Source organism: Vidua macroura, chromosome 7, assembly GCF_024509145.1.
Source record: "Vidua macroura isolate BioBank_ID:100142 chromosome 7, ASM2450914v1, whole genome shotgun sequence".
Taxonomy (NCBI): Eukaryota; Metazoa; Chordata; class Aves; order Passeriformes; family Viduidae; genus Vidua; species Vidua macroura.
Window position 1 is genome coordinate 24,923,659 of NC_071577.1, and position 22,818 is coordinate 24,946,476.

Sequence of the window (22,818 nt, forward strand, 5' to 3'; positions counted from 1 at the left end):
CCTGCATGCTCCATGTCACTTGGGCAGCCAGCTAAAGTCTGGGTCCCACAGACATGCAGGTGGGCAGATGCTCAATGCCCTGCATCCTTTCTGCTCCTCCAAGCCCCCATCCCTGGAGCCTCTCCCAGCCACCCAGTTGTAGAGTGATGTAGTGTCTTCCCAGAGAGTGCAAGCTGCATGGAGGAGCCTGCCTTTAAAAGGGAAGGTATTTCCAGATGAGGTTGTTTCATCCCAGCACAAGGGAGAGAATGGAAGAAAGGGGGGGCTTGTGGGGGGAGAGTAGATGGAAAAACAGACAGCATCCTTCCTCCTTCTGGCCCCATTCCGAGTATGCCCTGCACATCCCAGAGCCCCGCACGTGTGCCCTGCCTGTGCCGCAAGTGCCAGCAAGCCAGCCCGTAGCTTGTGTGCACAGGGGCAGGTGGGTGCCCCATGAGGGGGACTCAGGGCATCTGGGACAGCACATCACCAGGAACAGAGTTCAGCCATCCCTTTCCACGACCCCACCCCACTGCTGTGCCAGCTGGGACTCTGGGGAGGATGGACTCCTCAGGGATACTGTGTCCAGAAGTGCCTGGCACCCTGCCCTGGTAGGTTTCAGGTAGGTTGATGCAAATCCCATCTCAGGCCTGGGTAGCCCTCGTTCCCATTCTAATCCCACAAAGCAGGTGGGGGCAGGGTTGGAGTGCTCCAGGGAAGGGAAATGCACTCTTGGGCACTGCTGCTTGGAGGGGAAGCAGCTCAGAGGGCTTAACCAGGAGCATCCTCCTGACCCTGCTCTAGGGCAGACTGTTTGAAGTGGCCTTTCCTTAGCTGTGGTGACAGCCTTCCGGTATGGTTCTGGGCAAGCAGGGGCCCCACGTCTTGCAGAGGGTGGACAAGGCTCTTAGGAAATCCCTGTCTGCTTGGGGGACCCAGCATGCCAGGAAGGAGGGATGAAGTGCAGGACCCAGAGACCCTGCCTGAGTCCCACGGACGAGATGCCAAACACTCTGTGCCAACTAAAGACCCAGAGGCTGCAGAAAGTGAGGAGGCTGCAGAGGCCAGAAGTGCAGGGCTGCCTCCTGTCCTGCCCAGCCCCGTGCAGATTCCCCACAGCTCCATCCCAGGCCGGACTGACCCAGACCAGCGGAGCCTGGGAAGTGGCTCCTGAACCCCCGCACTGGCCTGGTCCCAGTTTTGATCAAATCTTGGAGACTGCTGCCGGGAAGGCGTTTGGAGCTGGAATGTCAAACAACTCCCTCTGGTCATGACATCCCTGTGAGCAAAGCCAGCTGCATCCTGCAGCTGCCCCTCCTTCCTGGCCCTCCCTCCCTGCTATTCCCCCAGGATTTAAAACCAGCACAGCCTCCTTGGGCTGTGGGTGTCTTGGGGCTTGAAGCTAGACAGGATGTGGGGACAGGGTGCTGGCCCTTCCTTGTCCCTATACCCTGCCACCAGGACCCAATGCCCCCTTATGCCTGGCCTTAGCTCAAGGGTGAGTTGAGGAATGGGAATGGGAATGAAGCAGCGGGGGTGTCCATTCCCCTCCCTCCTGACCCCTGGCTGTCTTCCTTCATCCCACTCCTTTTACAGCCATGAGCCTCCCAGGCGCCTTTACCCTAAGAGGGAAGGACTGTGTGGCCCATTCCCCAGTGCTGACGGATCCAGGGTGCATGCTATTGTCTAAATAGGAGGCAGCTCTCCCTCCCTGCCTGGACCAAGGCCCAGCCTGGCCTGATGGGGTCTCAGGAGCTGGTGGGTAAAGTCTCCAGTCCCCCCACACCTGCTGTTCATCCCAGCTGCCCCTGTGCCTCCACTCATTCCAGAGCTCAGGACCAGGGGGTGCACAGACTGTCTGTTTCCTCCTGGTCCCCACCCCCATGTCCCCTGGTGACGAGGATGCTGAGGACATTGTCCTATCTGTGAGTGGCACAGAATGCTGGGGTTCCCTGGATACCCCCATGGCAAGCATGGATGCCAGGGGTGTCCAGATGCAACCTGTATAGATGCTGGGAGGTGTTTGCTCACCTCCCTTGGCCTTTGTATGTCCTCTGGGTGAGTTGTTGCCTCTGTATTTCACGAGCATGCTGGGGGTGAGCTGTAGATGATGGGGGAGACCAGCTACTTCCATGTCCATGCGGTTGCTTGACTCATACACCTGTCCCATCACTCATCTACAGGTGGCCCTGTGGTCCATGGGGATGTTGGGGATGTTCCCCCATCCCTACTGCCTAGGGGCAGGCTAAAGGGTGTCCTGCCCTCATGGTCCATGGGGACATTCACCTGCCCCAGCAGTGTGGAGATACTGAAGATGCCCAGCTGCCTTTGTGATCCATGCGGACGTGGGGGTGGCAGAGCGGCTGAGTGGTCCATAAGGATGCTGCAGGCCTCGATAGCATCACCCATGCCAGTGAGATGAGGTTGCATTACCCGCTGCATCGCTGGTGGCTCACGTAAGGCATGGCGGCTGTTCACTCAGTCTCCAGCAATTCCTGGGCGCTGATTTCACTTTCCCATGCTCAGACACGTGGGCCAGGATGCGGGGGACTGCCTCGATGGATGCCATCCCTTTGCTCATCCTGGCAGGGCTGGCAAGGGGGGGTCCAGGCAGCCTGGCAGGCAATGGGAGAAGGGGGTGGCACTTCCTGGATCTCTGCTGTGTTTACAGTCTTTGTCCTGGGCCATCTTTCCATTAACCCCTTCCAGCAGGGAGGGCTAAGCACTGCCTGCCCATCCCCAGAGCCTACTGCCAGCAGGGAACACTTCTCTTATAAAGCCTGCCCAGAACCCCAACTGGGCTGCCAGGGGACATAGGAAGGACCACAGTGCCCTGTCCCTACTGGCCCTTCCCCGCCAGGCACCCCTGGGCACACACATGAGCCCAGCAGCGGGGTGCATACATGCAGAGGAGGAGCTGATGCCATTTTGGAAAGGCTGCCTGTGGCTCCCTGCTGCGCTGGATGATCCGTGGGGCAGCACGGGATGGGGGACAGAAGCACTGTCTTCCTAGGAGCACGGTGATGGGGTAGGGGGCAACCATAGCAGGTGCTATGCAGCCCTTGGCACCCAGCCAGGGGTGAGTCAGAGCCCACCCGGATATAGCCATCAGGAGCTTTTTCTGGAAATCCCACTGTGCCGGGAATAGCTGCGGCACGCCAAGGCACTGCCCTTTGCTCACAGCAGCAGGGCTAGACGAAGGCCACACCCGGCCCTGCCACTCACTCCTGCTCTGACACCCTCGAGCCAGGCACGCCCTGCTCCGGCGCACACACACCCCAGGAGCCATCCGTCCTGAGCACCCACTGGGTACCATCCGCTCTGGGCATCCATCCCCTGGGGAGCCAGGGCTTCTAAATGTCCTCAGATGTCCCTCAGGCACAGCCTGGGAACCATTCAAGAGCACCTGGCCCTGGGCTGGGTTCCGGCAGCAGCGGGGGGTGATGCTGGCAGGAGGAGCGTGGGGATGGCTGCCTGGCATACAAGTCCCTTTGACACATGTATCCCAGCTCTGGGCTGGAGTGCTGGGTGCTCCCAGCCTGATCCCAGCCTGCTTCCAGCCTGGTCACAGCCTGGCCTGGGGGAGCCTGGCCCTGTGTTGTGCTGTGGTTGACATGGAGACCCTCCAGCTGTCTGTTTGCAGGGTGCCAGGCAGTGGGAATGCTCCTTCCCATTTGGTGGTGGGGAGAGGCAGGTGTTGGGGGCTGGGAGCATAAATCCAGAGCTGTCAGGAGCTCTCAGCATGACAGGTCACAGGGTCAGGGGCAAGAGGACCACCAGTTTCCAGTCCTCAGAACACGGACAGCGTCTCCAGCTAACAGGATGCCCACACGGGTGACTCAGGAGCTGGGAATCCAGCTGGCACCCAACACCTGGGCCCCATGCAGCACTTACAGGCTGCCACGTCCATCTCCCAAGGCCACATACCCATTGCTAGGAAGAAAGGATCCTGCTGGGAAATGATGTATGAAGTCTGACTGAAACCCAAAACCTTTCTGCTGCATCCAACCCATGAAGGGAACCCAGACAAGGGCAGGAGGCACCCTAATCTATGCAAGGCCGAGGGGTCCTATCCCTTGGGAGTGCCCCTGGGGCTGACAGGCAGCTTGGGTGCTGCCCTGCCACTGTGCCATCTCTCAGAACCCAGTGCAGAACCCAGTGCATTGCTGTCACTCAGAGACATTTGTCTCCAACATGGCACCAAGGGTTTGTGCCTTGCTTCCTGTGAGAGCCAGGCAGTGCCAAGGCAGGGGAGCAACAACGATGGGGGGCTGCAGCTTGGCTGTGACCCACCCCACTCCAAATATACTTAGCCTTGGGGAAGTGAGTGTGTTTTCCTGGGCACCTGCTCCCCTCTGCAGGCAGGCCAAGCCCCATTTTGGGGCAGCCCCTGCTCCCCCAGTTAGCTTAGAACTGGGGCACATCAGGGCAGGATGGGTGACCATCGTTGTGGAGCCTGTCCCTGCCCCTTGTTTCCCACTCCCACCCCTCCTGGCTGTGTCCCTCTTCCACCCACCCTTAATTCAGCTCTACCCTAGCCTTGTCAGGCACTATGTTTTTCTGGCCTGGACCAGAGTGGGGGTGAGGGGTGCATGGTGTGGATTGCACAGTGTGGTGTGTGGGGTGAGAGTGCAATGTGCATGGCGGGGGGTATAGTGTGGGAGGTGCAGGGTGTGGATTGCGGGGTGCAGGGCTGGGTGTGGATTTCGGGGTGCAGGGTGTGGATTTCGGGGTGCAGGGCTGGGTGTGGATTGCGGGGTGCAGGGTGTGGATTTCGGGGTGCAGGGCTGGGTTTGGATTTCGGGGTGCAGGGTGTGGATTTCGGGGTGCAGGGCTGGGTGTGATTTTCGGGGTGCAGGGCTGGGTGTGGATTGCGGGGTGCAGGGTGTGGATTTCGGGGTGCAGGGCTGGGTGTGATTTTCGGGGTGCAGGGCTGGGTGTGGATTGCGGGGTGCAGGGTGTGGATTTCGGGGTGCAGGGCTGGGTGTGATTTTCGGGGTGCAGGGCTGGGTGTGGATTGCGGGGTGCAGGGTGTGGACTTCGGGGTGCAGGGCTGGGTGTGGATTGCGGGGTGCAGGGTGTGGATTTCGGGGTGCAGGGCTGGGTGTGGATTGCGGGGTGCAGAGTTCGGAGTCCGGGGTGCAGGCCGCGCATTCCTCCACGCCAGCAGGGGGCGCTGGGGGGAGCGGCGCGGGGCGGTGGCGGCCATGCAGGTACCGGGCGGGTGGCGGGCGCGGGACGGGGTCGGATCGGTGCCGCCCGGGACGGGGTCCCCGGTCCCGCGGGGGTCCCGGCCCGGGGTGGGGTTTTGCCGGCGCTGTGCGGTGACGACGGTGCCCGCAGGCGGCGGCGCAGGGCTCGAAGGCGGCGGCGCAGGAGCTGGTGAAGTTCGTGAACCGCAGTCCGTCGCCGTACCACGGTGAGCACCCGGCCGGTCCCCTCCCCGGCCCTCTTCCCCTTCCACGCGGGCGGCCCTGACGGCTCTTCCCCCCACAGTGGTGGCCGAATGCCGCAGCCGGCTACTGCAGGCCGGCTTCCAGGAGCTGAAGGAGACGGAGCACTGGGACGTGCGGCCGGCGCAGAAGGTGGGCCCGGCTGGGACGGGGCAGCGGGAGCCGGGGGTGGACGGGGCACCTCACCCCTCACCTCTACCCTTCTGCCTCCAGTACTTCATCACCAGGAACTACTCCACCCTCATCGCCTTCGCCGTCGGCGGCCAGTTCCAGCCTGGGAATGGGTTCAGCTTGCTAGGGGCCCACACCGACAGCCCCTGCCTCAGGGTAAGGTCGCCCGGCTGGGTGCTGAGTCCTTCTCTGGGGTCCTCCAGTCTCATGCCACAAGCAAAAAATATCCTGACTACCCCCGTGCCCTGCAGCATCATTGTTGGCTCGCTACACCTCCCAAATCTGTCACCCAGAGCAGCCCCTGCATTGCTCTGCCTGCTGCTGTCTCCTCTGTGTCCCCGGTCCTGCAAAGCCCCTCACAGCACCCTGTGCTGGCAGCATCAGCAATGAGGCTCTGGGCATGAGCTGCCCAGTTCCCACCAGCTGCCCGTTCCCCAGCACTTCATGGTGCCAGCAGTGACACCTTTGCTGCTGCCCAGGTGAAGCGTCGCTCTAAGCGGGGACAAGTGGGCATAGTGCAAGTCGGTGTGGAGACCTATGGAGGGGGCATCTGGAACACCTGGTTTGACCGTGACCTCACCGTGGCCGGGAGGGTGATCATAAAGGTGAGTCTGGTTTAGGGCACGCATGGTCAGATAGCTGTGTGTCTCTGGCACTGGGTCACTGACCCCCACACAGAGTGGGACCTGCTGCAACCTCTCAGCTTTGCAGGCCTGGCGCCAGAAGTCCTCCTTGTGTTTCAGGACCAAGCCACGGGGCGACTGGAGCAGCGCCTAGTATGTGTGGAGCGGCCCATCCTCCGCATTCCTCACCTGGCCATCCATCTGCAGCGCAGCATCAATGAGAACTTTGGGCCCAACACTGAGCACCACCTGTAAGGCCTGGCTCAGCCCTGACTCCTGGCCAGCCCTTGGGAGGGCTGGGACCCAGCTAAAGCAGAGCCCCGCCTTAGCTCTCCCTTTGTCAGCCACTCATTGCAGTGGGGAGATCTGCAGTGGCTTTTAGCTCCATAGAGTCCTTCCAGGAGATGCTTTCAAGCATAGGATTTGGGAAAGGACACTGGGGTGTCCTGAGGCGGCACAATAGATTTGTGTTTAAAATGTGCACTCTTCCTCCATTCGGCATATCAGTCATTCCCTGGAGGAGCAAGTCAAACATGCCAGGAAGAGTTGGCAGTGTGTGACCCAAGCAGGTAAGGTGAGCAAAGCTCTGGGAGCTAATGTTGCTGACCCCCACAGGGTTCCCATTCTGGCCACTGCAGTGCAGGAGGAGCTGGAAAAGGAGGTGCTTATGGAGTCCACACCTTGCAGTGCTGCGGCCCAGGTGAGCTGTGTGTCAAGGATCAGCAGCGACGCTTGCAAGGACCTCATACTTGTCACCTTTGCTTTTGAGTCCTCAGGGACCAGCCACCAGGTTCCCCTTCTCCCTGTGGACTGCTGGTAACCTTCCACTCTGCCACACAGCTGTGTACATGGCGCATCTGTTCAGCCATCTCTCTCTTCTCACCCTTGCCTGCAGCCAGTGTGGAAGGGTTCATCTCCCTGAGGAGGCAGGGCAGGGATGGGGGGCTAGCACAGGGGCATAGAGCTGTCCTGGGTGAGGTGGGGGCTTGAATATGGGAGATGTTAGTAGGAGAGGACTCTGCCAACATAAGCAGGGTTAGGGACAGCTTTGCAAAGGGAAACCAGGAGTTTCTCCTGCCATCCACTGCCTGCTCTGCCCACAGCTCTCCTTTCTTCCCAGACAGAGCGTCACAGTCCTGTTCTGCTTTCCCTGATCTGCCCCCAGCTGGGGGTGAAACCAGAGCAGATTGTGGAGCTGGAACTATGCCTGGCAGATACGCAGCCAGCGGTGAGTAAGGGCAGGAGCGTCCCTCTGTCTGCGCACAGCCTATGGGCTGGCACTACACAGGTGTTACCTGGCACATGTCCTTTGCCTGGGGCGTGCCTGGACTGGGAGCTGAATGGAACTAGAGGGAGCTGCTCCTGAGGGGCAGAGATAAGGGTACTGGAATGGGAACCCAGCGGCAGGTACTTTTTGGTGACCCAGAGCCTGTGCCCTACTCCTCTTGGCTCTCTGCAGACGCTGGGTGGTGCCTTCGATGAGTTCATCTTCTCCCCACGTCTGGACAACCTGCACAGCTGCTACTGTGCCTTGCAGGTGAGAGGGGAAAGAACCTGGAGAATGCAGTGCACCCCAGCTCAGCTTTGAGCTGGCCAAAGGCTCTGCAGGGGGTTGTGTTCTCATGGAATGGGTCTAGATTGTTGGAGGACCTGGGGTTGGATGCCCCCTTTGCTGGGTGTGTGGGATTCCCAGCAGCTCCCAGGGGTGATTCCTGCTGTCGCTGGGCAATGTGTGTGCCCAAGCATCCTTCCTCCATGCTTTGGGCTCTCCTGCGGGATTTCCTGATGGCTCAGTCCTGAGATTCCCAGGATGGAGTGGCACTCAGACTGGTGTCCATTGCCCCCTAATCCTGCAGGCTTTGATTGACTCATGTGCAGCACCCTCGTCCCTCTCCCAGGAGCCCAATGTGCGTCTCATCGCGCTCTATGACAATGAGGAGGTGAGCGAGGGGCACAACTGTGGGGTGGCTGGCACCAGAAGGGGCTCCGTGTTCTCTGCTCTTCCCCAGCCATGCCTAGCAGGAGAGAAATCCCACACCCCAGTGGAGGAAGCAGGGATTTGCTTACACCCACATGGAACGTGGCCCAGGCAGGGGCGGGAAGCACTGGTGTGGCAGGAAGCTGCTTTGCTGGCCTTAGGGAGCACCCTGTCGCTCCTCTGGCCCCTGTGGTGCTGCAGGGTTGTGCTGATGGTGATCCTTGGCAGGTAGGGTCAGAGAGTGCACAGGGCGCAGAGTCCTTGCTAACGGAGCTGGTGCTGCGCCGGATCTCTGCATCGCCACACAACCTGACAGCCTTCGAGGAGGCAGTGGCCAAGTCCTACATGATCAGTGCTGATATGGCCCACGCTGTGCACCCCAACTATGTGTGAGTAGTCTGAGCCATGCCATGGGCCTGACCCTAACCCTGCCCTGCCACCTGTGGGACGTATCCCCATCACTCCCCAGGTAGTACAGACAGGACAGTCCTTGTTGCAGCAGGGAGGGAAAGCTATAGTGCGAAACTCTTCTCTTTTGCAGGGACAAGCATGAGGAGAATCATCGTCCAGCCTTCCACAAGGTGAGGGCAGCCCTCTGCTTTGGTCTAGGATGGTTACTGTGTCCTGCAGCGCTGTGGATTGCCTAGCATTCAAATGGAAAACGTTTATCCTGCAATGGGATTTGACTATGCCACATATCTGATGTTAATCACTTGGAATCCCAGTCTTGTCCATAGAGCTCCTCCCTGCTCTGAGCTGGGGCTGTCCCCATGGAAACACTGTCCCCATCCCCATGGGCTCACCCAGGAAAGGGAGGATGGACTGATATGTTGGGGTGGTACAGCATTACCTGGGCACGGGTGTTTCCAGGGCCACTGACTATTCCTGGGTCCCATCACGGGCCTGTGGTGCCTCCTTTGTGCAGGGCCCTGTCATCAAAGTGAACAGCAACCAGCGCTACGCCTCCACAGCTGTCACTGAAGCCGTAATCCGGGACATTGCTGCCCGTGTGGGTGTCCCACTGCAGGTGAGCAGGGCTGGGTGAGCCCTCCTCGAACATCAGGAGTTTGGGCTGCAGCCCTGCCCCTGGGTTCATCAGAGGTGGCCTGTGCCCAAAGCTCTGTTACCGTGTCTGATCCCGCTGGGGTCTCTGCTGCCTATTGCTCTGGGGCTCCAGCTGCAGGACTACCTCAGAGAGCAGGCTGGTGAACAGAATGGAGCCTGGCCTGAGTGTGTTCTAGCTCTGGAGCATTCTTTGAACCCTGGCGTGGGTCGGTGCTGCTTCCCTGCCCCAAGTCGCCTCTCTTCAGGGCTGAGGGCCCATGTGGGATGCCATGGGGTAGCACGTGGAGCTGCTGAGGTCTCGTCTCCATGCAGGAGTTCATGGTGCGCAACGACACACCCTGCGGCACCACCATCGGCCCCATTCTGGCCTCCCGCCTGGGGCTGCGTGTGCTGGACATTGGCTGCCCGCAGCTGGCCATGCATTCCATCCGGGAGATGTGCTGCACCTCAGGGGTGCTTCAGAGCATCACCCTCTTCAAGGTGAGCCCTGTGTTCCCCATCCAGTCCCTGCTTCGGGGCTGAACCCAGCCATCCCACAGAGCTCCCCAACTCTAGAGCAGCTCAGGTACTGGCTGCTTCTGGAGGTGCCCCCTCTCATCCCAGCCTTCCCCAGTGACTGCCATACCTAAGTAGTTCCTATGGCAACCAGTGCTAGCCTTGAGTCAGCGATGGGTTGCTATGGCGACATGGTCCTGCTCTCTGCAAGTAGCTGCCTACTATGACGCGGTGGCAGGGAGCTGCTGCCTGCCCCCACTGCCTTTCCCCCCACCCCACACTGCCTTGCTCAGCCCACCCTGACAGCCTCTCTTCTTCCAGGGCTTCTTCGAGCTCCTGCCGACGGTCAGCAGCAGCTTGGTGGTCGACTGAGCATGGTGGGGAGAGAGTAGCAGTGTGTTTAGTCCTGGGGCCATTAAAGCATTTCTGTCTCACCAGCGAGTGGTCCATGACTGTGGCTGGGGGCTGACGTACATGGCTCCCCCTGGGGACTCCCATGGCTCCTACCTGTGCTCTCCCCTGGAACCGTGAGCGAGACCTATGCACCCATCCACAATCCCTTGTCGAGGGGTGCTGGGGGTCCCAGCTAAGGTGCCGAACAGGGCTCGGCTCTTGCCCAGAGAGAGCTGGCGGGAGGATGTCCCCTGTCTCGTGCAGTGCTGGGGCCGCCCCTTTCCCCAGGAACGAGCCTGCCGTGTGCGCAGGGTTCTGCTGGCACCAGACCTGAAGCTTCTCGCCGGGGCCGGGAAGGGGGGTCCTGCCGGGGCCGGGGCCGGGGCTGCCTTCTGCCCCCGGGCGGTGCCGCCGGGCAGGGTACGAGGGTGCGGCTCCACGCTCGCCGCTCATTGGGCGGCTCTCAGGGGCATGTCCCACGCGGGAACCAGTGCGGCCACAGGGCTGGGAAGGGGCGGGCGCTGATTGGCGGGGGCGCTGCTGGCGCTGTGGCACACCCCCGTGGGGGCGTGACTCGCCCCCGGGACGCTGCGATTGGCGGGGCGCTCGGTCGCGTCTCCCCGGAGCGAGGCGTGATTGGCCCCGCTGGACAGCGGGGGGCGTGAGTGCGGCGCTGAGGGCAGCCGCGCGGGTCTCTGATTGGCCGCGGCGCGGAGGGGCGCGGCGCCGCGGCAGCGCGCAGCGCGCCATTGGCGGGGCGGTGGCGGCGGGCGGGGCGCGCGGCGCGGCGGGGCGCGGGTTGGCGGCGGCGGCGGGGGCGCGGCCGGCGGGTGCGCCATGGTGCGGCCGTGAGCGGAGCATGGGGCGGCGGCTCCTCCGGGCGCTCCTCTGCCTCCTCCTCCTGGCCGGCCGCGGGCAGCTGCGTGACGGTGCCGCCGCCGCCGCCGCCGCCACCGCCGCACACGGTGAGACCGCGACCCCGGGCAGGGCTTTGCCCCGGCCTGCGCGAGGGCCGGAAGGAGATTCCCGGGGAGTGGCGGGGCACGGGACTCCGCGGCCGGTGCGGTCGCCGCCGCTGTAGGTTGCTGTCACGGCGTGCAGCGGCGAGTCCGGCCCCTGGCGGATAGCGGGACAGGGCGGCCCGGGACCGGCACCGCGGGTGCGCCATTGGCACCGGCGGCGCCCCTCTCCCGGGGCTGCCTGGCCGGTGGGTGTGCTAAACGCGGGGCACTCCGCCGGATGTAGAGGTGCCGCCCCGCCGGGCCCGAGAGCCAGCAGCTACGGGACGGTAGCAGAACGGTGATTGCTCATGCCCGGGGCAAAGCCGGTGCCTGGGGCTGCCGCAGGGATGGGGAGCCCGCCCGGGCCAGCGGCCCTAAGCGTGGCTTCCTTCGAGACCATGCCGCCCTTTAGCCGCCCTCCCCCTGTAAGTGCGGCCCGCCCGGGCCGGTGCACCCGCTCTTCTCCAGGTCGGTCCGTGTGGTCCGTGCTTGGTGCTCTCGGGGGACCCGAGTGTCGCTGTCGATAGCGGGGCTGCAGCCCACCGGCACGGCACGGCTCCGGCTCCGCTGACTCACTACCGAGCGCCTGAGGCTGCTGCGCCCCTCGTCCTCCAGCGGCCCGGGAGTGCCGGGATGGATCCGGCTGCACCGCGGGGGCCCGCTGCCCCCGGGAGCAAGCAGGGAATGATACCGGGACGGCCGCGGCCGAGCACCGTCCTGACCGAGGGAGCCTCCCTGAGCTGGGGCCACCGCCCCTCCCGGCGGAGCGCGGCGTCTCGGCGGGAGAACGCTGCGCCGTTTCAGCACCGCGGACAGCGCCGGCCCTGCCGTCCCGGCCCGGCCCCCCGCTGCCGCCGTCCCTGGGGTCTCCCCTGGCAGTGGGGTCCTGTGCCCCGCACCTGCGGGGCCTCCGCCCCAGGGGACGCTGGCCCGAGGGTGCCGGGGTTTCGAGGACCCTCATCCCCACTAGCCCCCTTCCCCCGCGGCGTGCTTGATGGGCCCCTCCCTCCCCTCCCCCCGGTTGTTTTCTCGTTCCTTCCTTGCCATCCGGGGCTGAGTCATCGCCTGCTGCCGTCTCGCTGCTGACGGTCTTGGACCGAAACGGGGGGGGGGGAGAGGAAGGGGGAAGCCGCCCCCTGCCCAAGTGCTGCCCACCGAAGGGGTTGGAAGAGGTACACACCCCACACCCCCAACACCACTACATGCATGCTTTGGGGTCCGCCTCGCAGGGAGAGTGGATTCTGGTGTCACTGGGTTGCATCCCTTCCTCGTAGTGCCACATGTAGGAGGGCAGCAGATGTGGTTTTGTAGGTCTCTGCTGCCTCAGTCTTACCTTCCCAACGGCCAGCACCCCAAAAAACTCCAGGCCTACCCCACTCTCCAGAGCCAAGGGCATTCTTTCTATACAGCCCCCATCTTGTCCCTAAGGGGCAGAAAAGACTGGCACCGAGCCTCTGCTATGGGCTACAAAGCTGTGTCCCCTCCCACCATCACCACATTGCATCCCTGTGCTGCCTTTCTCGAGCATAGGGATCCCTCAGGCAGCTGGTGATGAGCAGATCCCATTGGAGTTCCCCTTGAATGCTGTGCTGACTGGCCTGTCTGTCTGTCTGTCCCAGGCTGCCTGTTTGACCGAAGGCTGTGCTCCCCACAGGAGGTGTGTGTGCAGGGTAAGTGGCTAGCAGGGGTGCAAGGATCTCCTCTCCCTTCCCAAGTGTATATGAAGGGTACAGGGATGCCTTGCAGGGGAATCTAGGGTGCAGTGCAAGGAGGCATGGCAGGAGAAAGGTGGGGCTGTGCCTGGAGATCCTCACATTGGGGTGTTTGTTCATCCAGTCCCGCTCTCTTCCTTCTCTTGCAGATGGGCTGTTTGGGCAATGCCAGGTGGGCTCCGTGCAGGACAGACCATACTTTCAGGTCACATCTCCTGTGCTCCAGCGTCTGCAGGATGTCTTGCGGCATCTCATGGCACAAGGTGAGCAGGGGAGCATGGGGGAAGTCACTGCGACCCTGCAGGGAGGGATGTCAGGTAGAATTGCCTAGTGGCTCTAGAACTGTCTGCAGTCCTGCTGGCCCAGGGTGGGCTGAGGAGGAGTGGGGTCAAACCCAGGCCATGGGACACAGGGTCAGAATATCAGGACGGCATCCCATGCACTCAGACCATGGTTCCCGGGCTGCCTTCATGTCTCACAGCCTCCTCCCATGGCAGGGCTCTCGTGGCAGGATGGCATCACCCAGTATGTGATCTCTCAGGAGATGGAGCGCATACCCCGCCTCCGCCTGCCGCCCTCGCTGGAGCCGGTGGCCAGGGACAGGTAGGACAGCGCCAGCAGAGCTCAATGGAGCAGTGAGGGCTTTCTCCCCCAAATGGGATTAGGGGAGGGACCTCCCCCTTTACCCAGGTGAGTTACCCCAGCGCTGTTTGCCTTCAAGGTTCCTGCCTCACCGCAGCGAGCCCCGGCGAGCCCCACTAGCCCCAGACCCTGGCCTGCCAGCAGCTCAGCATTTGGAGCAGCCCCCACCACTGCTGCTTTCCCCTCTGATGCAGCGGTACCTGGAGCATGTCCTGCTGCCCTCCCCACCCCAGCTGGGCTACGAGGAGGCTCTGCTCAATCCCTACTCCTACCACAAGGTAAGCTGGGGAGTGAGCACCTTTTCCTGGGCAGAAAAGTAGAGATTGGCAGGGAGCTGCTGCACTCCCAGCACTTTTCTGCTGATGCTGGGGTACACCCTGCCTCCACCATGGGGTGACAGGGGACCTGTGGGGTTTGACATGTGTTTTGGTTGCAGTTCGGCTATCAGGATGGTGCTCACCAGCATCCCAGCAGCTCAGCCAGGCAGAGCTCTGAGACCTCCTCGCTGCTGGGCCGGGTCCCTGCCCAGACCCTTCTTGGGGCTGGCCCTGTGCCCTCCTATGGCGGGCAGCCAGGAGTGGATGGGGGGCATCTTTTCCAGGACTTGGGCATGCTTTCCCTGCCCAGAGAGAGAGCTGGCCGCCCGGACCCTGCCAGCACCAGGCTTCAGCACAGCTTGCGGCTCCCCAATGACTACAGAAACATAGAGGAGAGGGAGCAGCAAGCACCCCTGGCTGCCCAGCCACCCTCTGCACAGACGGGTACCTTGTTCTCCAGTCAGGCACCAGCCCTTGTCCCTATCCTGTGCCCACAGCCATGAGTTCCTCGTGGCTCATGCTTTCCCTCCTCTTTGGGTTTATGCCCACGGGCAGAATATACCCGCAACCCCCCCCCTGCTCCATCTGCTTCATCCCTGGCCCCTGGTCTCCCTGCAGATGCAGAGCATCCAACCTGATGCTACATCCTCTTGCAGATGCTGCCCTGAAGAGACTGGCTTCTCTCCTGGCCAGCTATGGCCTGGGGCTGCCAGAACTGAGTCCCCAGCAGATAAGCAGCCTATCCACCCTCCTCCAACTGCTCCAGAGCTCTGGTGAGCTGGGTGCAGGGATGGGACAAGCAGGGACTGGCAGCAGCAGGTGCTAGGATGCCCTGTTTCAGGGTAGGGAGTGTTGCCTTTTGGGGTGGGTGCTGCAGGACCTCTGTCTCTCTCCTTTCCAGGTGTTGCTGGCCCTGAAGTGCCCACAGTGAAACGGGTGGGTTTGCAGCAGGGTGATGCTGGAGGAGGTGCCATGGCACAGGTGGGATGAGGGGGAGAAGACATTTCCCCAAGGCTCTCCTCAGGGATTCCAGCTTCTCCCTTTTCCTCCCTTCAGGTGATGGAGGGGGACATGCAGCATGGAGAGGAGCCAGTGCCCCCTTCTTCCACAATGCCACCCCCCAAAATCCCAGCCAGCAGCTCCCCAGGAGATGGAACGAAGGGCAGGGCAGCATCCTCACCAGCTCCCCGGGCTGAGCCACAGCAGGGACACAGTGGGGATGCACTCAGCCCTGGAAAGCACATTGTGGTGGAGAAGAAGAGCTACACAGAGATGAAGGACAGTGGGGCACAACAGGGCATGCGGCCACTAGACGAGTATGGCTACATCATCACAGACCAGAAGTGAGAGCTGGGGGTCATGCAAGGGGGTCTGCATGTGTGAAGGGTCTGTAACTCCCCACCAACAGCTGTCACAGCTTCACATGCTTGACTGAATCTGTTGGGTTTTTGGTAGGGTTGGGTTTCTATGGGGTCAACTCCCACTGATCCGTTCTCTACGCGCAGTCCTTGTTCTACCCCAAAGCCTTCCTTTCCCAGCCCACACCAAGGCCAGAGCTCACTGCTGAAGGATGGAAGTCTGGGAGTGTGTGTGCACAAATGTCTCTGTGCACACTCGTGGGCAAAGGGGGTCAGCTCACCCCCACCACCACACATTGCCACACTCTTCCCTCCTGCCCAACCTGGCACCTGCCCTTGCTGTGTGCTTGGGACTCCCTGAACCTGCCTATCCCTGTTCCCTAGCTATGGGGAGCACAGGGCTGTCCCCTCATCCCTGCTACCCCCTCCTCACCCTGACACTGTCCCCACAGGCCCCTGGGGCTGGCTGCTGGTGTGCAGCTGCTGGAGCTCCTAGCCAAGCACCTCCACCTCTCCACTGCCAGCTTCATCAACATCAGGTGAGGGTACTGCTGCCATGGGCTGCTGCTGCTGCCTGAGCCCTGGCCATGCTCAGCACTCCCAGGCAGGGGGACAGGAGGGACTGGGCTGTGGTGAGGGTGGGTAGGGGGTCTGCATTTCCAGGTCTCACACTGTGTCCCCCCTCTCCCCGGCAGCGTTGTGGGTCCTGCACTTACCTTCCGCATCCGACAGAACCCCCAGAACTTTTCACTGGCAGATGTGGCCAGCCAGACTGGTGAGTTGGGCAGTGCCCCCTGATCTTGTTTCTCTCTTCCCCTCCCAGTTGTGGAGTCCCCCTTCCCAGGGACCAGGAAGAGAGGGCTCCTACTGTACATCCCTTTACCTTTGGCTGAGGTGGGGAGCTGAAGTGGGCAGCTGTCAGAGCTATCCCTTGGTGCCGTTTCTGGGGGGTCTCTTGTGTGGAGGGGAAGCATTCTTCTGACCATCTCCTCCCTGTCCACAGAGCAAGTGAAGGGAGAGCTGGAGCACGAGCTGGGCCTGAAGATTGTGCAAACAGGAGTGGGAGAGGTAGGAGTGAGCAAGGATTCTGTCCCTTGGGGGTGGGGGGGGGAAGGGATAGGGGAGTGGGGGTGCTGCCCCTGGGTACAAGCCATTAGCCCCCAGCCCTGGGGTACAAGGGTCTTTGTGAGTGAGCTGTCCCTGTAGGTCTGTGGGGCAGCTGAATAGTAGAGGAAACTGGGCAGTGTTTGGGATGCTGTGTTGCAGGTAGACTCCAGTCCTGTGTTGGAGGACTCCTGCTGGAGACTGCTCCAGTCCTGTCTGTCCATCGTCCCCCTCCGCTGCCTGGCAGCATGAGCCTGCCCAGGGCTCTCAGTTCTTTTCAAAACAAAAGCTCCACAATGTTTGAAGGTGGCTTGAGAGGGATTCCCAGAGGCTTTTCTTCCCCCCAAGACCAGGGGACTGCAGGCTGTGTCCCTCAAGGCTCATCCTCATCCTTGCCTCCCTCCAGCCTGCACACCCATCTCAGCTGTGGCCTGGGCACCTGAGCACTGGGATGTTCCCAGAGAACTCCACAAACCATAGCTAGGCAGGCAAAATGTCATCGTGTCCCCAGAGAATGGCAAAGCAGCTGGAAGCAGGGATGGAACAGGAACCATCTGTTTGGAGAGGGGTTACCCCTCCCCGTGCTCTTCTGGGGAGCCACAGGAACAGTCTCCTGGGGCAGGAAACAGGGGTTGGAGCTAGGGACCAAGCCTAGTTCCCGTGTTTGCAGCCTGAGGAGGAAAAATGGTGTAGCACATCCCCAGCCCAGTGTCCCCATTTCTCATTTCTTGTCATGTGGCTGTAGTGGAGCAGTGAGCAGGGAGGAAGGAAGGAAGGGGGAACTTTGGAGGAGGCCATGAAGAAGGGGTGGCCTGGCCACTGAGGCAACCTGTCTCTATCAGCAAAATGCAGAGTTTGTCTATGGCAATGCCTTTTGATGAGGCAGGTGGCAAGAACTGGGATAGATGTCAGACATTACCAAGATGGAGCTCAGAGGAAGCAGAGGCAGCTTTGCAAGCCCCCTTCTGCATTGACCTTCCCAGTTCTAATCAGCTTGTGCTTTTCCTTCGTTCCCTCCTGGCTCTGGACTTGGTGGGACTGGTGCACGATTTGAGGAAGAGGGATGTAGGGAGGCTGGGAGATGGCAGGGCCTGGGCAGGCCTTGGGAGAGAAATCCCTTCTGTCCCCCCCCGGCTCTGCTGACACCTCCAGGGGCTGCAGGGCAGCTCCTGCTTGGGTGCCCCGGGGAGCTGGGAGGTGCTGGGCCTGGTGGGTGCCCTGGCTGCAGGACTGGCTGGACGCTGATGGCAGTCAGGTGCTGTGGGGCAGGTGGCAGCAGGGACACCTAGGCTGGGGACATCCCCAGGCAATGATGATGATGATGTAGTTGATGACGGTGCAGTGTTCCCTCAGTAACCTCATCAGGCTCATAGCCAATGGGAGGCTGTGGCAATGAGGTAATGCAGGGCTCTGGCAGCTCATTGGGCACAGGATGTTTGAATTGGTGATGCCCCAGTATCCCTGTGCTGCCCTAGCTGGACTGCCACTCTAGGCAGTCATGGCATTGACAGGAAGGTCTTGTCCAGCAAGGCCTAAGCAACATCCTGTTCCAGCATGGGACTGGCATGGACTGGAGTGGGTGTCTCCCACAATCACAGGGAAGGAGCCCTAGAGACACAACCTGTAAGATGGCAGAGGCTGCTCTGTGTCCTAAATGAGGAGGGCAACAGGGAGGACTTGCTCCCTAGCTGCTACAGCTGGGATGGTACCAGCAGTGCTGGCATATTCCCCACCCTGCCTCCCTCAATGTTCTGCTGTGGAGCAGTGGCTGGAGCAGGGGAGAGCCAGCCTCAGTTGGGAAAGTCACCCGGGAGTGGCGCACCCAGTGCTGCAGTTGCCTATCCTACACCATTAACTCCCTGGGCTGAATTCAGCCCTTGCTGATCTCCAGCTGGGCAGAAGGAGACTGTGGAACGAGAGTTCTAAGAGAGAGTTCTACTGCCTGCCTTGTAGAAGGGCAGTCCAGGCTGGGTTTGCCTCAGGCAGCGGCCCTGAGTGCTGGAAGCAGGAAGTCACTGCTGCCTGGGCTTTGCCAAGCTCCTCCAGCTCCAGGGACACCACTGTAGCAGTTCCCCATGTGACACATAGGTGGGTGCACTCTGCCTCACCCCAGTGACACCAGCTCTACCCCAGCTGAGGGTGCTGGGAGGATCAGCACCCTCAAGAAGGGGAAGGAAGAGCCCTTGTTCTGTTTTAACCCCCAGCAACCCCAAATGTGCAGCAGAACATCTGCCTCCCCAGCCCCATGCTAACTAACCCTTACTTGGCTTGGTCCCCAGCGAAATGAGGCTGCTGCCTACTCACACCCGTCCCGCTTCGGGGATGGCTTTCACTCGGTGCTGCTGACCTTCATCGCCCTGGCCTGCGTGGCGGTCATTGCCATCGCAGTGTCTGCAGCCTTCTGCCTCCGGCGCCACGCCAAGCAGCGGGAGAAGGAGCGCCTGGCTGCCCTGGGGCCAGAGGGTGCTGCTGACACCACCTTCGAGTACCAGGTAGGGCCCTGCGGGATGTGGGACCCCGCAGGATGCGTCGCTGCCACGTGTCAGCATCGCTCGGGGTGCATGGAGCTGCCCTGTGGCGGCAGGGTGGCCAAGGGACAGGGCTCTTGCTGACCTTCCCCAGGAGCTGTGCCGCCAGCACATGGCTGCCAAGTCTCTCTTTGGCCGCACTGACGCGCCGGCGGCACCAGTGGAGACTTCAAGGGTCAGCAGTGTCTCGTCCCAGTTCAGCGACGCTCCACAGCCCAGCCCCAGCTCCCACAGCAGCACGCCCTCCTGGTGCGAGGAGCCTGTCCAGTCCAACATGGACATCTCCACTGGACACATGATCCTGGTGAGCCAGCCTGGAGGGGTGCCAGCCCCCTTCCCAGCCCTGCATCTGCCCCTCTGCTGCTGGGCTGACTCCCGCCCCTCTGCCCCAGGCCTACATGGAGGACCACCTCCGCAACCGGGACCGGCTGGCCAAGGAGTGGCAGGCACTCTGTGCCTACCAAGCTGAGCCCAGCATCTGCTCCATTGCCCAGAGTGAAGCCAACCTGAAGAAGAACCGCAACCCCGACTATGTGCCCTGTGAGCATCCCAGCCACCCTGCCCCAGGGATCAGCCCCAGGGACCAGCTGTCCTGCTAGAGCAGGGTGTGGGGCATGGGGACGCTCCAGGCCATGGCTGGTTGCAGCATTAGTGTGCCTGCAGCTCCTCTAGCCACTCACTAAGTCTCCTGGCCTGTTCCCCCAGATGATCATGTGCGGATCAAGCTGAAAACCGAGAGCAACCCATCCCGCAGTGACTTCATCAATGCCAGTCCAATCGTGAGTGATCACTGGGGGCTCCTGCCCTGCCACCCTGCTCCTTGATGTGCCCATCCTAAGTGAGGTTTTCATTCTGGGATAGAGCTGGACTGAAATTACATCCCTCAGGGCTAGAGATGTGAGCTTTGTGTCTGCCCCATTGCTCAAACAATTGTTAAATTCCATTTTCATCCTGGCTGGGGCACCTGAATCTCCCTTCCCAACCCTCCTATCACCCCTGGAGTGTCCCCCTACTCCTTCAAGTGTCACCAACCCCTGGCCGAAGAGCATGAAGTGTGATACCCCCTTTCCTGCTCCAGATTGAGCATGACCCACGGATGCCAGCGTACATTGCCACCCAGGGGCCGCTGTCCCACACTATTGCTGACTTCTGGCAGGTGAGTGTCAGGCAGCTGTGCCAGCGCATTGGGGTCCCTTTGTGTGCTGCCCACAAAATGGGTCGCAGGGGCTTTACTGCCCTCCCACATGGGCCGTTCCCCAGCAGTGAAACCCCCCTTGCCTTGCCCACAGATGGTGTGGGAACATGGCTGCACTGTCATTGTCATGCTGAGCCCCCTGGCCGAGGACAGTGTCAAGCAGTGTGACCGCTACTGGCCAGATGAAGGCTCCTCTCTTTACCACATTTATGAGGCAAGTGTGGCAGGTAGCCTGGGGCATGGAGCATCCTCCAGCCCCTGTCCTCCTGAGCATCAGTGCAGCACTTGCCTGGCACTGATGCCCATGGGCTGCCTCACTTGGGCAGGTGAACCTGGTGTCAGAGCACATCTGGTGCGAGGATTTCCTGGTGCGCAGCTTCTACCTGAAAAACGTGCAGTCGCAGGAGACCCGCACCCTGACGCAGTTCCACTTCCTCAGCTGGCCGGCCGAGGGCATCCCCACCACCACCCGGCCCCTCCTTGACTTCCGCAGGTGAGCGCCCACCTGGCACCGTGCCAGCCCTTTGGGAGCCAGCGGTGATCCCAAATGTAGGCCACTGATGGGCAAGGTGAGGACATCGCTGCCACAATGATGGGGGTTGGGGCCATGGCATGGACCAGGTGCAGGGACTAGGAGCTGCCATGAATGGGAGGAAGCAGAAAAGACAGGTTTTGGCCAACTTGGGATAAGGCTCAACAGAGTTTGGTGGGCAAGAAACCTCTATCTGACATTGCCAGGGCTCTCCAGCCTTCACAATGAGGGTGGGAAAAGTGCTCTTCCCCTGAGCTGACATGGAGGGCAGCATTGACTGGCACTTTCCCCAGCCACGGATGCAAGATGAAATCCCCAAAGCCAGCTTTAAACTGGCAGTGACCCATTGCTCCCAATGCCCCGTAGCCAGTGGTGGATCCCCAGCTAGCCCAGGGCAAGGGCTGCAGGACTGGGACTGCTCCCAGGAGACTTGCCTGCCCAGGTCTTTAGGTCCCTGGTGGTGGTGGGCTCTTGCCAGGCACAGGCTGCTCACTGTCCCTGGGTTGTGTGGGGCAAGGGACCCAGCCTAGGGCAGTGGGGGTGGTTCTGAGCATGTCACCCTTCTCTCAGTCCCGCTCACGCTCTCTCTCTCTCTCTGTCTCTGTCTCTTTCTCGCAGCTGCCGGCGTCATTTTTGTGATTTGCAGCTAGTAATCTGGCTCCAGTTGCATAGTCACAAAAGTGATCGTTGGCAGCCGTGCCTGCTGCATGGAGCATGCCAGGAGCCCCACCGGCGCCTGGCCCCCAGCTTCACACCCCACTGGACCAGAGCTGCTCCCTGGGGGTCCTGCCACTGCTCCCCTCCCCAGGCTGGGCTCCTGAGGAACTGAGCTCCTTTCCCTCCCCGGCCACTTTCCACTCGTGGTCCCCATCCCATGTCCAGCACTATTGTGGAGGCAGGAAGAGCCATGAGCGGGACCCCCAGGGCCACATCATGATGTGCTGCTGCCCTGCCCCACTGAGCACAGCAAGGGACGCCTAGCACATCTTTGACCCTGGCACAGCGGGGCACTGATCTGTTCCCTCTTATCCTTGCAGGAAGGTGAACAAGTGCTACCGGGGTCGCTCCTGCCCTATTATCGTGCACTGCAGGTACTGCAGGGGATGGAGGGGTATTTGGGCTTGAAGGTGACTGAAGGCTGGGACCTGCTGCCCAGGACCAGCCCCACTGGAACCAGCTCCCCTGGACCAAGCATCTGTGTTTTGCAGTGATGGTGCAGGCAGGACTGGGACCTACATCCTTGTTGACATGGTCCTGAACCGAATGGCCAAAGGTAGGTGCAGAGAAGCACCATTTCTGCCCTGTCCATGAGCTTGGCCTATGAACTCCCCTCCTAGCACCCCTCTCTCCCTCTGCCCCAGGGGTGAAGGAGATAGACATAGCTGCTACGCTGGAGCATATCAGAGATCAGCGGCCTGGTATGGTGCAGACCAAGGTACGCCCCAAAATGGGGATCCTCTCCCTCCACAAAAGCACACATAACCCCCTGAGGCTGAGGTGGCAGGGACCCTCATGTCTCCTGCTGTGCTCCTGCAGGACCAGTTTGAGTTTGCACTGACGGCTGTGGCCGAGGAAGTGAACGCCATCCTGAAGGCACTGCCGCAGTGATGGCAAGGAGCCCTCCCTCCCCTCTTGTCTGCTCCCTGCCCTGCGCTTCGCACTCTCCTCACCAGCCTCTGGGGCTGCTCTCCCTGTAAAGTGGTGTCTGTGCTTCTGGCTCTGCTCCCCCTGCCCCCAGGCGCCCCTTCCCATCTCCCCAAGGACACTGACCTCAGGCCCTCTGTGTGCAGGAACCCCATCACACCTGCTGTCACCTCGGAGGGGACAGGGCTTGTGGCCCTTAAGCCCTGTGGAGGGGAACACCAGGTGGTGCTGCTGGGAACTGACAGGGGGACTCCCCAACCTGTCAGCTCTGTGTTAGCCCTCTTCCTGTACCCATGTCGGGGGCAGAAGTGGGGGCAGGGGTCCTCCACAGCTGGGGGGGGAGCATGGGGTGCAGGGGGGCCTGGCCCAACCCCACTCCAGGTCCTCTTTGTGTGCTCCCTGCCTAGTCACTCGAGCAGAAGAAAAATTTCTAGAGAACTATAATTTTGTATCTTGATGTGAATAAAGTTCTTGTGTCACGTTCGTGCAGCTGCAGCCAGGCCTGGCCTCTGACTGTGTGTATTGGGATGGCACAGGGAGGAAATGTGACGTTCATCCATCTCTATCCCTGCACTCTGCAACTACCAGACAAGTACGGCTCACCTGCAGGCAAAGATGAGAACCCTGC

The 22,818-nt window shown here is 61.3% G+C and overlaps 2 protein-coding genes across 4 annotated transcripts; both read left to right on the forward strand.

The window, feature by feature from the left end:
- The first annotated feature begins 5,169 nt into the window (after nt 1-5,169).
- On the forward strand, nt 5,170-10,258 carry DNPEP (aspartyl aminopeptidase). Of its 2 annotated transcripts, none has more exons than XM_053982812.1 (15): nt 5,170-5,192; nt 5,323-5,398; nt 5,476-5,564; nt 5,646-5,759; nt 6,083-6,208; nt 6,347-6,477; nt 6,842-6,926; nt 7,347-7,454; nt 7,686-7,763; nt 8,083-8,166; nt 8,433-8,593; nt 8,746-8,785; nt 9,130-9,231; nt 9,382-9,749; nt 10,086-10,258. In XM_053982812.1, the coding sequence occupies exons 1-15, from the start codon at nt 5,187-5,189 to the stop codon at nt 10,231-10,233; spliced, it is 1,716 nt and encodes a 571-aa protein (XP_053838787.1). In that variant the 5' UTR covers nt 5,170-5,186; the 3' UTR covers nt 10,234-10,258. The 2 variants fall into 2 exon arrangements, with proteins under 2 accessions (XP_053838787.1, XP_053838789.1); XM_053982814.1 differs by having other exon boundaries at nt 9,582-9,749; nt 10,086-10,201.
- A 709-nt stretch (nt 10,259-10,967) lies between these two features.
- PTPRN (protein tyrosine phosphatase receptor type N) lies at nt 10,968-22,685 on the forward strand. Of its 2 annotated transcripts, none has more exons than XM_053982810.1 (23): nt 10,968-11,122; nt 12,778-12,828; nt 13,020-13,133; nt 13,368-13,473; nt 13,592-13,790; nt 13,949-14,273; nt 14,486-14,602; nt 14,731-14,810; nt 14,886-15,172; nt 15,640-15,726; nt 15,883-15,962; nt 16,191-16,255; nt 18,571-18,783; nt 18,914-19,123; nt 19,212-19,359; nt 19,525-19,598; nt 19,898-19,975; nt 20,109-20,228; nt 20,341-20,507; nt 21,584-21,637; nt 21,755-21,819; nt 21,908-21,981; nt 22,083-22,685. In XM_053982810.1, exons 1-23 carry the CDS (start codon nt 11,017-11,019, stop codon nt 22,152-22,154), a joined length of 2,892 nt encoding a protein of 963 aa, XP_053838785.1. In that variant the 5' UTR covers nt 10,968-11,016; the 3' UTR covers nt 22,155-22,685. The 2 variants fall into 2 exon arrangements, with proteins under 2 accessions (XP_053838785.1, XP_053838786.1); XM_053982811.1 differs by having other exon boundaries at nt 14,114-14,273.
- The last annotated feature ends 133 nt before the right edge of the window (nt 22,686-22,818 follow it).

What these genes read in the sequence shown, in the direction of transcription:
- PTPRN (XM_053982810.1), top strand. Translation starts at nt 11,017, where the DNA reads ATGGGGCGGCGGCTCCTCCGGGCGCTCCTCTGCCTCCTCCTCCTGGCC. An exon ending in GAGGAGGTGCCATGGCACAG is followed by an intron (nt 14,811 to 14,885) that starts GTGGGATGAGGG and finishes TCCTCCCTTCAG; the next exon opens with GTGATGGAGGGGGACATGCA. An exon ending in ACACCACCTTCGAGTACCAG is followed by an intron (nt 18,784 to 18,913) that starts GTAGGGCCCTGC and finishes GACCTTCCCCAG; the next exon opens with GAGCTGTGCCGCCAGCACAT.
- DNPEP (XM_053982812.1), top strand. An exon ending in GCTGCTACTGTGCCTTGCAG is followed by an intron (nt 7,764 to 8,082) that starts GTGAGAGGGGAA and finishes CTAATCCTGCAG; the next exon opens with GCTTTGATTGACTCATGTGC. An exon ending in AGAGCATCACCCTCTTCAAG is followed by an intron (nt 9,750 to 10,085) that starts GTGAGCCCTGTG and finishes CTCTTCTTCCAG; the next exon opens with GGCTTCTTCGAGCTCCTGCC.